Source organism: Dasypus novemcinctus, chromosome 17 (assembly GCF_030445035.2).
Source record: "Dasypus novemcinctus isolate mDasNov1 chromosome 17, mDasNov1.1.hap2, whole genome shotgun sequence".
NCBI classification, from domain to species: Eukaryota; Metazoa; Chordata; class Mammalia; order Cingulata; family Dasypodidae; genus Dasypus; species Dasypus novemcinctus.
The window spans coordinates 26,571,259-26,583,886 of NC_080689.1; the positions used below are offsets into that span (position 1 = coordinate 26,571,259).

The 12,628-nt window shown below is 38.9% G+C and overlaps 1 protein-coding gene across 6 annotated transcripts in view; it reads left to right on the plus strand.

The window, feature by feature from the left end:
• The window catches only part of ARHGEF33 (Rho guanine nucleotide exchange factor 33), a 73,844-nt gene that overhangs the window by 13,555 nt on the left and 47,661 nt on the right, over positions 1–12,628 (plus strand). For all 6 annotated transcript variants that reach the window (XM_058278423.1, XM_023586784.2, XM_058278426.1 and 3 more), the window contains exon 3: positions 10,604–10,714. In XM_058278423.1, the coding sequence (XP_058134406.1) occupies positions 10,690–10,714 (25 nt within the window). In that variant the 5' untranslated portion in view covers positions 10,604–10,689. The remainder of the gene's footprint in view (positions 1–10,603; positions 10,715–12,628) is intronic.

Genomic DNA, 12,628 nt, shown 5'->3' on the forward strand with positions numbered 1-12,628 from the left:
GAATCTTTGTTCACTGGGAGTGTCACTGGGAGGCAGTGAGAAATTTACATTCTGAAGACTGGATTTTACACCATTCTCCTTCCCTAGCTGTTCTGAAAGTGCCAAAGGCAGATCCAAATTGGATGTCATTTCATCTGAACGATGACAAGCATTCTCCCAAGAGAGACAGCAGTAACCTGGTTTCCCCTCTTACCTAAAATAGGCTTTGGTAACTGATGATCTACTTCACAGGGTACTAACTCAGCCACCTGTTTTTGTTTGCTAAAAGCTGAGGGAGCAATATACCAGAAATGGGTTGGTTTTCACAATGGGGATTTATTAGGTAAAAGTTTGCAGTTCTGAGGCTGTGAAAGTGTCCAAATGAAGGCCTCATCGGGAGGTCCTTTCTCCCCACGCCGCAGCTGTGGGCAGTCAGGCACATGGCAGCACCCGCTCCTCGCTCCCCTCTCTGCTAGTCTCACGGCTTTCAGCTTCAGGCTGCTCCTTCTGTGGCTTTTCTCTCTCCCGAGTTCATTGATTTCAACTTCTGGAGGTTTCCCTGTCTCTGCAGCTGTCCCCTCTGTGTCTGTGGCTTTGGCTTTTTATTCCATTTATAAAGGACTCCAGTTAGAGTCCTTGGGTCAGTCAATCTAATCAAAGGCCCTTAACCAAGGTATTTAATCAATAGGTCCCACCTATAATAGGTTTACAGACACAGGAATGGATTGGCTTTAAGAATAGGTCTTCTGGGGCCCCAGACACCTCAAGTGGCCTTGCCACCTGATTCAGATCTTGTGAGATGGCCTACTGTCTGTGCTTCAGCAAGAGGAACATTTCCCGTGGACTAGTCAAGGTTTTACCATGTGGATATACCCCTCTGCAAGTTAGGGTCACCCCCAGGGTTGGAGGGAGCGCTCTCTGGAGCCCAGGGTGCTTTCCCACCACTGTCTTTCTTCTCTTCTGTGCCATACTGACCTAGTGGCAGTCACGTCGTCTTCTTGTAAGTATTTACCTTGCATCTGGGCAACAGCGTGTCTCCCAGAGGCCCTTAATTCCCATTCAGATGAAATCAGGAAGAGTGTGAAAGTTCAAGATCAGATAGAGTCAAGCCAGGCAAGAGAGGAGATGGTGCTCATCTGCCTGACCCACGCCCACTGCAAGCCTCCTAGACCCTGGGGAGACCCCGAAGCATTCAGGCTCACAAAACCAGGTTCTGACAATCCGTGTGCGCCATCAAAATGAATCAGAAGGGCCCTTAGAAGATATATGGTCTGAAACTTTTGATAAGTTTTGAGGACTTTTAAATAAAGTATTCGTAAACTGAAAACAATTATCTCTAGCCAGAGGGTTGTTTTGTGTGTGTGATAACATGTTGGTGTTTTTTTTCTGATTGATGTTGACACATATCAACACAACCAAATTACTCTATCCTGACCGAAATTCCATGGACAAAAGCATCACATGGCAGTGGAGTGGGGGTGGGAGAAGCTTTGTAATTCCATATTCTGAGGTAAAAACCCTTCTGGGTGCTTCTGAGACGGCCCACTGCCTGTGCTTCCACCCTTCGTCTCACAGGCTCTGGGCACTCAGGGGTTGCTGGCAGCCATGGAGCATCAATTATTATCATTTTGGGTCCATTCGGTAGGAAATTCCACTTTTTTGGTTCTTCAAGCCCAGTGGGGAGCACAAGGGATGTATTTCTGCTAGTGAAACTTTGCTAGATTTAATAAAATAGGATTTTTCCCCCGAACAATCATTTCCAGACTTTTTATATATTTACCACCTTTACCTTATTGTTTATGTGAAGCAAGTTACAGTAAAATTCATGTTTCCCTAGTAGTCTATTGGATGAGAATTCAATGCACTTCCACAAGCATTTGTTGAGTACATGCTCCTAAGGGTGCTGGGGGCTGGGAATACAGAGATGAAGGCAGCACCCCTCTGCCCGCGAGGCAGGCACCCCAGTCTAGCATTCAGGCAGTTAGCTAGGGAAGTGAGGATGGCCAACGGCCCGCTTCAGCGCAGGGGCCACCCTCGTTCTAGCAACTCCTGTATTTGAGAAAAGACCAAGTAAGAGGCTAACTGGAGGACCAATGACCCTTTTCATTAGGCTACTTGTTGTTTGGGAGGTCTGGTGACCGAGACCTATTTTAATTCTGCTGTAATTGCCTTTGACCCTTTAAACTGCTATGTATTCAAGTGTTATTTGATTCTGGGAAGTAGATATTAAAAAGTGACACTACCATTAAGGTATCTTCATTTTAAATACTTGCATAGCTATAGATTGTGAAAATAGATTGTGTCTCATCTCCTTACCATTTTGTTTCTAAGAATTGCGCTGTACCCTTCGTTTTCTTAGATTATGTTTCCTAGGGCTGCTTCATCGAAGTGCCAAACACTAGGTGGCTGAAAAAGAAACAATTTATTGTCTTAGTTCTGTAGGCTGGGTGTCCAAAACCTAAGTGCCTGAAGGGCCTTGCTGCCTCAGAAACCTGCAGGAAAGAAGCCTTCCTTGCCTCTTCCAGATTCCCACGTCCGCCAGCCAGCCCTGGTGTTCCCTGGCCTATGGACTTACCCCGGGAATGCCTGCCTCCCTCTCCACACGGCCGCCTGCTCTCGCACGCCTGTGCACCTTCTCCCCTCCTGTCACGTAGGCCTGAGGGCCCACCCTGCTGCAGCGGGACCTCATCTTCGCTGAGCTCATTCCATCTGCAATGCTGCCATTTCCAAAAAGGACATCTTCTGAGTAGTCGGGTCAGGACTTAACATATCTTTTTGGGGGACACAGTTCAACCCCAAATAATATTGCTTAATCAATTATATTAATAGCTTTATAAGCATCAAACTTTTTATATTCTAGAACATACTCTACTGGTTATAGTGCTGTATTTTTGTTTTTCAATATTTTATTTAGAATATTTGCATATTTATCATTTTCATTTTTGAGGCTATCCTAGAGTGGTTTTAGTATCAGAACCTCATAGAGTGGATTTAACAGATTTACGTGTATTCTGTCTCTGGTATGGATAAATAAGATAGTCATATTTGTTTATAGAACTTTCCTGTGATATTATCTGGGGCCATTTCTTATTTTGAGGATAAATATTTGATCTCCCTTTCAATTTCTTCTGTAGATGGCTGTTCTAGTCAACTTTTCTCAGTTTTTAAAACAAATTTCAGTAATTTATATATTCCTAGAAAATTGTCCGTTTCATCTAGCTTTCAAAATTATAGGCAATAAAGTGCATCTAACATTTTAAAATGTTTAATAGCCTCTAAATCTGTGGGCACATCCCTCTTTTATTCTTGGTAGTCTTTATCTTTCTCAATTTCTCTCATTCGGCTTGCCAGAAATTTTTTCATTTTTTTAATCCATTCAATCTGTTTTTTCAAATAGTTATCAGAGCCCACATAGCAACTGATGCATTTTTTATGATAGTGAAAGTAATTCCTTCTATAATAGTACCTTGGAATACTGTGGTATAAAGATGTTTTTTAAAAGAAATAGAATAATAAAAAGAATAATGGTCTTACTTGGAGCTATTTACTGAGCCGCTTTTGCAAAATACTTACTTGTTTGGAGATGAGGTTTCCTTCTGGATAAAATGAATGGAAACATGACCTGCCCGTGATGATCAAGTAAGATAATATATGAGAGACAGCTCTGAAAATTATGTACTACATACAAACTGATCAAAAAGAATATGTAGCTTTTAGGCCATACAGCAGTATGGAAGAGAGAAATAGAGTGGGGAAGGAAGGAATGAAGAAGAGAAGGAAGGGAGGGAGGGAGGGAGGGAAGAAGGGAGGAAGAGAAGAGAAAAAGGAAAAAAAGAACCTTCTTCATAATTTATTTTTTAAGCATTTTTCTACATAACAAAGATCATACAGGTTGAACACCTCTGCAGGATTTCCCAGATGAATAACTTTAGTGTCAGGGGAAAACATTTCCTCATCACGTTCCCCCCAACATAAAAAGTTCTCATTCTATTAAATTAGAAATGTGCGCTGAAGACCCATTCAATAAAGGACACTGGCATGGAAATTAACTCAAGTCTGCTTTCAATTAATTTTAATTCCCCAAAGTGCCAAACTTTCCTTTTCTGTCACAGCAGTAATTGGAAAGTAATAGACAATCCTAAGTTTTCCTGGTTTTATGTGTGTTTGGGAGGGGGTGGGTGGGGTGGGCACACATTCTAGGTCATTCTGGGAGAGGGTCAAGAGATTTTTCTGTATTCTTCAGGTTTCTGTTAACTTTATTATTTAAAATGTATTTGAATTAGCTTTATAAAAGTCAGGCTATAACTTCTGAGGGAAATGTATCAATATTCATATTTCTCCCTATCAATAACTTTAGAACTTTAGAACTTACGTTTTTAAACAGCAAAAAAAATTCTTAAAAGGAAATCTTTCCACAAAAGCTGCAATATATGAATCAGACAAGGACAGAGAGACTTGGCTGTAGGGGATAGGGGTCCTGAAAGCCCACCCGCTTGGTGACTTCCTCTCTGCCCCTAAGGCAGACTTAAGAAAGCTTGAGGACTTCAAAGAGCACAGATTAAAGACCCCTGAGCTACATGATGATCAGGTGTGGTTTAGAGACTCTAGAAGTAGTTAACAGTCCCCTTCATCGTCAACAGGCTCTTTCTAGAAACTTAGCAGTGTTTTCCCAAGGGTCTGCCGCGGCCTAGATGGGCATTTTTAGAGGCCAGTGCTGCTGTTGTGGGGGAGGAAAGAAAATAGAAAGGTTGGGGAGAGTAGAAGCCACGTTAACTTGGTGAAAGGAATGTGGAAGCATCTAGTTACTTATAAAAGAGAGTAGAGACTCAAGGGAGATGAAGGGGAGAGTAAAGAATTCCTGGAGGCAGAGACTGAAGGATTCCCAGGACAAAATGAAGATGTCAAAGGGAGCTTCCTAATGTAGGAAGGCTTGAACAAGGGAGTCCCCTTTACCGGAAAATGTCATATTACTTTTCTATATAATCCTGTTTTTATTGTCCCCTCTAAAATGTACGTTTCAATATATATGTTATTCATTAATATGATCATACTCTTCAACCTAGTAATTTTCTTCTGGAAAGCTAGCCTGAGGAAAAGCATGTCCTAAAGATGAAAGAAAAAAAAAAAAACTATATTCCCTTCTATATTTATTTTAAAGAGTGAAAACAGGAAACTATCCTAATGTTCAATAATGGGAGGAGAGTTAAGAAAGCAATGACATATTTCCTAAAGCAATCATATTCCATAATTAAATATAATGCTTGTGAAACTATATGGAGAAGGCAGAAAGTGATACAAGCACCAGTTCTCAAATCACACAGACCTGAGTTCCAAATGGCACTCTCTGCCATTTCCTAGTCTACGGTTATGGGCTTATTACCTCACTTTCCTGAGCCTCGATATTCTCATCTATAAAATGGGAATAATGATACACACTCAACAGGATCAATGTGGGGATTCGTTAAAATGTGACAATAAAAATAAAATAGGAGGTATAATGCTTGGCACAGAGCAGCTATTCAATAAAGTCAGTTCCCGCTCCACCATTCCTTGCAGAGCACATTCTGTGACCTGACAACAGCTTTGACAAACTTAAGGACAATATAAATTACAAAGTGGAGAAGTTGAATAGACCAATTACTTTTGAAGAAATTGAAAAGGCTTTAAATACCTGCCTACCTTTTATAAAGGCACGAGGACCAGATGGCCTCGTAGCTATATTCTGTTATCTTTTAAAGAGCAGATAAATCTGATGTAATTCAAACTATGAAGTCAGCATAACCTTAACGCCAAAATTAAACAGAGTAAAAAGCAAAAATCAAAATCACTTACGAATATAGGTGCAAAACTGTCTTAATATTAACAAATAGAATCTAGTATATCAAACTGAAAGCAATGTATCACAAGAACATATCCTATGACCAAGCATACACTCCAGAATGTAAAGATAATTCAACATCAGTAAATAAACGCAATTCATTACAACAATAAAGAGGGGGGAAGCAAACAATTCTATCAACAGTTGCTGAAAGGTCTGATAAAATCCAGCATCCATTCCTAGTAACAAATTTTAGTTAAAATAGGACTAACAGAAAACTACGTAGGCGTGATGTAGACTATTCAGCCAAGATAGCAAATATCATTTTTATTTTTTTTTAATTTTTATTTTTTAGGAGTACTGGGGATTGAACCTAGGACTTCATACATGGGAAGCAGGCACTCAACCACTGAGCCATATCTGCTTCCCAGAAAATAGCATTTTAAATCACTCTAACGCCATTTACAGGGAGCAGACGTGGCTCAAGCTGTTGACCACCCACCTCCCATACGGGAGGTCCTGGGCTTGTCCCTGGTGCTTCCTTAAAAGCAAAAACAAGGAGTGTCTCACCCGGCAGCACACCCACAACCGTGTCTGAGGTTGCGTGCTGTTTTTCTTAACTTATTTGTTAATAAGCTCTTCTCTCCCTTGCCAAAATAAAACAAAAGCAAAAACAAGGGAAGTGGATGTGGCTCAAGCAGTTGGGCACCTGCCTACCACATGGGAGGTCCTGGGTTTGGTTCCCAGTGCCTCCTAAAGAAGAGGAGCAAGACAGTGAGCTGATGCAATGGGCTCGTGCGGCAAGCTGATGTAGCAAGTTGATGCAACTAGGAAACACAACAAGAGAGACAACAAGCAGGGAGCGGATGTGGGTCAAGTGATTGGGAGCCTCCCTCTCACATGGAGGTCCCGGGTTCAGTTCCCAGTGCCTCCAAAAAAAAAAAAAAAAAGAGACACAGAAAGCACACAACAAGCACAGAGAGCAGACAGTGAGCGCAAACAATGGGGAAGGGTGGAATAAATAAATCTCTTTAAAAAAAGCCACTTACATTAAAATCAGAAAAAGGATAAGGATGCCCACTATCACTATTATAAGTAAACAGTATTTTGGAAACTCTAGCAAATACAAGATAAGACAATAAAATACCAGTATAAATATTTGAAAATAAGAATAAGAAATCACCTAGAAAACCCAAGAAATACTCATTTGTAAAAAACCTACATAATCAATAAAGGAATTTGGTAAGGAGGCTGAATATATGAAAAATAAATAATACAATACCCAGCAAGAAATGGATATGGGGGGAAATGCCATTTACAATAGCAACAAAAACAATAAAATATTTAAGAATAAATTTCACAAGAAGAGTATAGAGGTATAAGAAGAGTATAAGAGGAAAAGTATAAAATATAATACAAGAATCTAAAATAAGATCTAGAAAAATGGAAAGAATTATATTTCTCTTGGATGACAAGATTTGATTCAAGAAAAATGTCATTTCTTCCAAAAAATATATATATAAATCTAATGTGATTTCACTGAGAGTTCCAATTTTATTTTTTTGAATGAGTAAAATGATCTTGGAGTTCATTTCTTTCATACGGAAAAATAGATGTCAGGAAAAACAAATTATGAAGAACAGTGTTTGACTTGTTTCATGAAATGTTTTTAAAACACTGAAGAAAATCTATAATCTATGGTTTGGGATAGAAAAGATAGATCAGAATGGGAAAGAGAGCCCATAATAGCTCTCTGTGTATATGGGAATTTAATTTAATGTATGAAAAAATTGATATTTTTTCATTTAATGAAGGAAAAGGATGGTTTATTTAATAAATAGTACAGGCTAGCTAGCTAGCGAGATAGTAAGAAGTAGCTATCTATCTGGAAGATAAGGAAGTCGAACACTTCCTCTCCCATATATAAAAACAAATTTCAGATGAGTTAAACTCTGAAAATTTAAAAATAATGAAAATCTTAGAAGAAAATTTAAGGGAAATATATTTAAGCTTGGGGATGTGAAGAACTCTTAAATCAATTCCAGAAACCTAGAAGTAGTAAAGAAAAAGTTAGATCTATTTGACTTCACAGATTTTTAAGTGTTTCAATAGCAAAAATAACCATAAAGTCAAAAGACAGAAAGACTCATTGGAAAAATATTCACAATGCATATGGCAGACAAAGAGTGAATATCTATTAGATAAAAGCTCTTACTTAATGATAAGAAAAACGCAAGCTACCCACATTAAAAAATAGGCAAAGCAGAGGAATAAGAAATTCACTGAAGAACAAATCTAAATGTCCAGTAAATATATGTATAGAAGCAAAAGCAACTATGAACTATCCCTTGTCACCTATCTCAATGGCAAAAACTAAAAAGTATCGCCATCTTCTGCTGGCTGGGATGCAAGAGAAAAGGTAATCACGCAACGCTGCTGGGGAAAATGAGAATAGTGGTAGCTTTTTTGGAAAGTGGTCTAGCCATATCTATTAAAACCCATAGAAGTTAAAGTGCCATTGTATAAGACTCTATGTATAAAGATGTTTGTTGGGGTATCGTTTGCAGTGGCAAAGAAAAAAAAAGGAAATAAAGGGAATGCCCATCAATACAGGATGATTAACAGTTCATCCATATTGTGGAATATTATACAGCCATTAAAAATAATTTCTTAGATCTATACCAGTGAACTTGGAGAGATTGCCACTATGTATTATTAAGTGAGGAAGGTTAGATGCAGAGAAATATAATATAAACCTACAATGACAGCCCTGCCTCATGTATGTGTATCCTTTATATACATTTGTATGTGCTTATATGAGAATGGAAAAAGGAATGCAACGAATGCTAACAGAATGGTCCACTCCTACCCTCTCCTAAAACAGCTGCAATAAAAACAGCACAAATAATAATGACCCACCTTGTAAGAGAAAGTAAAACTCTTCTGATATAATCTAGGTGAAAAGACAGACATAAGATTATAAGTAGACTCTGCAAACAACTATGTAAAACATTCAAGAGAAAAAAGACTAACAATGATCATGATGGTTTTTTAAGTAGTGGAATCATAGTTATTTTTTTCTTTATATTTTCCAAATTTTCTCTAATGCAATGTTGTTGCTTTTGTAATTAAATAAATAAAAGAAAATTTCTAATTAATTTCCATCTTTCATTATGTCTTGAAATCAGTGGCCATATGATACATATATGAGTTTAATGATGTCTTGGCTCTGGAAATGTGTAATTTTAATTTTTCCTATGCTATACAAGGATTTTTTGTTGTTTTTTCCAGTTACTTGCTGATTATATAATTAAATCCCCCATAATTAATTATCCATAAAAACCTCATTAAAATATAGCTTTAAATATTTCGATTTTTTTCAAATATTATAGAAATCATTTCTAACAATAGTTTTAAAAATGTGGTCTTGGGCGGGTTACTTCTTTTCCCCTTTCCAGGCCTCTGGCTTTACCTATAAATGAAGTAGCTGGATGAAATAATTTTCTCAGAGCCTTTTCAGCTCTAACAGTCTGTGATTTAATTATATTCCTCATGGAATCCACTGGATTTCAAATAAATTAATAATTGCTGAGGAGATAAAGCTCCTACCTTTATAATGCTTATATCAGCCACAGAAAGATTCAGAGAGCTAGGGAAGATGACCTATCTTGATAGAACTTTCACATTCATGTGAAAACTGTGCAAGATTCCAAGCAGCTATGGCCTTGACTTTGTTGTTTCTTTATAGCCCTCGTGCATAACTACGCAGCTGCTCCCCAGTGCTTCCCTATCCATGGACACCATCCTGCCCCTACCAATTATTATTTGCTTTACAGACTTCAGTATGCAAACGAAAGTTTTAAGTTGGCTTTGTTGAGGTATAATTTACAGAGGATAAGATGCACCCAGTTAAAATAAACATTTTGATGAATTTTGACAAATGTATGCATCTGTAAAACCCTACCACAATTAAGCAATAGAATATTTCCATCGCCCTAAAAATTTCCCTGTGCCCCTTCCCTTCCCCTGACCTTGGCAACAAATGATCTTCAATTCGTCACTATAGATTAGATTTATCTTTTCTCGAGTGATGAGCAAGTTTTAACCTGTATTTTCTCAAACTTGGATGGCGTCAGTGTTCTTCGGTGCAAGGAACAGAAATCAACTCTGGCTAATTTAAGCAGCAAAGAAATGCATTGATAGGATGTGGGCAGCTCACAGAATCTCCGGGAGACTGGAAAACCAAGTTTGGGATTAAGTGGCCAGCAACAATGCCCCAGATCACGTAGTACAACTGTTCTGGTGCAGCTTGAACTTCTTACACTGTCTGCAACAGACAGTGGGAAATGAATGCATTGGTTGGCATACTTGCCCAAGTTTTTCTTTCTTAAGATAATTTCCCCAGACTTTGTCCTGCTAGTAAAATCTCTCCCAAAGAGAACGTAGCCTATTAAAAACTACCACATGCAGAGCCAATGTGGCTCAATGGTTGAGTCCCAGCTTCCTACATATGAGGTCCCAGGTTCAATTCCTGGCCCCAGTACCTAAAAAAATACAAAACAAACAAAGAAAAAAAACCTACCACAATTTTAATTATGAGTATCATGCTTATTCACCAAATGATATTTACCTTTAAGACTGGAGCTAAATATTTACTCGATGTCTTTACTTTTCTGAAATTGCACACACATCAAGTTCTCTCTAATAGTTGTGTTCAGTTCCATTTTTTTTAGTTTACATGTAAAGTAAGTCCAGTTACCTTGCCAGTTCTGCCTGCTTTCCTTGACTCCTGATTTGAATTGACAGGTCCGGGGAAGAGGGGGTGGCCTGATCCAGGGACAACGATGATGTGATGTTGAGGAATAAGCTGGAGGAGAGAAGCAACAGGCACCATGGAAAAAACCAAAACAAAGCAAGGTCAGATTTTTCCTATGTCTTGCTTTCAGACTCAGGATTCAAGCAATGTAGGTTTTAGTCTTGTCTTTTTTTTTTTTTTTAAAGGTCAGGAATATTCTTTTTTTTTTTTAAATTTATTTCTTTCCCTCCCCTCCCCCTCCCACCCCCATTGTCTGCTCTCTTGTGTCCATTCTCTGTGTGTTCTGCCATGTCCACTTGCATTCTTGTCAGGCAGCACTGGGAATCTGTGCCTCTTTTTTTGTTGTGTCATCTTGCTGCGTCAGCTCTCTTGAGTGTGCAGCACCTCTCCTAGGTGGGCTGCACTTTTCATGCAGGTGGCTCTCCTTATGGGACACACCCCTATGCGGGGGCACCCCTGCATGGCACAGCACTCCTTGCATGCAGCAGTGCTGTGTGTGGGCCGGCTCACCACATGGGCCAGGAGGCCTTGGGTATCAAACCCTGGACCTCCTATATGGTAGGCGGATGCTCTATCAGTTGAGCCACATCCGCTTCCCTAGTCTTGTCTTGTCAGTCTCAAAACACAACAACAGGTTAGCTTGATTGTTTTCTCTTCCCTACCATTGTATGATGCTCTTGAAGAGCATAGACCTGGTGCTGGAGAAATAGGAAAAAAACTTTCTAGTTTGGTCTTATTGTTTTTCTTAGCAACAGCCTTTTCTTGCCTCCGAGAAACCTGTTGCATAAGACCAGGATTCAGATTCAACTAATAGATATCAAACGTTTCCCAGGCTAGCCTGTTTCCTAAATGCTTTCTTTTTTAATCTTTACAGAAACCAACTAGAAGCAGGTTTTGTTGCCATCTGCATTTTACAGATGAGGAAACAGACATAGAGAAGCCAGGCCATAGCTATAAAGGGAAGAGTCAGATCTGGGAGCCTGATCTCTGTTCCCAAGTGCTGGTTCTTGCCATTACACCAGAATGCTCTAATATTATGTTAAACGGGTCAAATAATTTTTACTGAAGCTTGTGCAACATATTTTAGTGATCTCAAACCATCTGGATTTTCTAACAGTCCTTTCTCTGTGTAAGCTCTTGGCCGAGATGATATAACTTAAAATACTAAGGCTGATTCCTCTAAGGAGGAGTCTCCTGTACCAACATATTTTAGGAGAACAGTATATACACCAAATATTTGCAACCAGAAGTTTCAACTATAAATGCTTGATTCATACAATGTGACACAATGGGTGTTTAGCTAAATGGATCAGAGGAGCTGCATGTTTTACCTTGGTTGCCTGGTCTTCATGACCAACAACGTGGTACATTCTAGACCAATCTTTGTTCTCCCTATATTGTAAATGGTGTTTCCAACTTACTACCTCTTTTGTTTTTGTGCTGTGTGTCCCACATCACTGTTTTTCTCCTGCCTGCATCATTCCCAGAATCTTTCCACTGGCTATTCCTTTCCATCTGCCCTTGCCCAATAGAACAGTAAAATTCCCTTAGGTGAGCTTGCAGTGACAGGAGGGTAGAGTTCAGAAGTTTGGCAAAGGCCAGAGGAAGAAACAGTAGGGAACATTAAAATTTTTTTTTATTATGGTAACATTTATATAACCTAAAATCTACTATTTTAAACATTTTAAGTATACAACTCAAAGACATTAATGATCTTCACAATGTTGTGCAACCACTACCACCATCTACTACTAAAACTTTTTCATCATCCCAAGCAGAAACACTATACTCATTAAGCAATCACTCCCCACTCCCCATTTCCCCTGGCCCCTGGTTACCTCTAATCTAACTCTCTGTCTTTATGAAATTGCCTCTCCTAAAGATTTCCTGTAAATGGAATTTTACAATATGTGACCTTTTGTGTCTGGCTTCTTGGCATAAGGTTTTCAAGGTCCAGCCACATTACAGTAGTATCATAATTTCATTTCTTTCTATGACTGAATAATATTCCATCG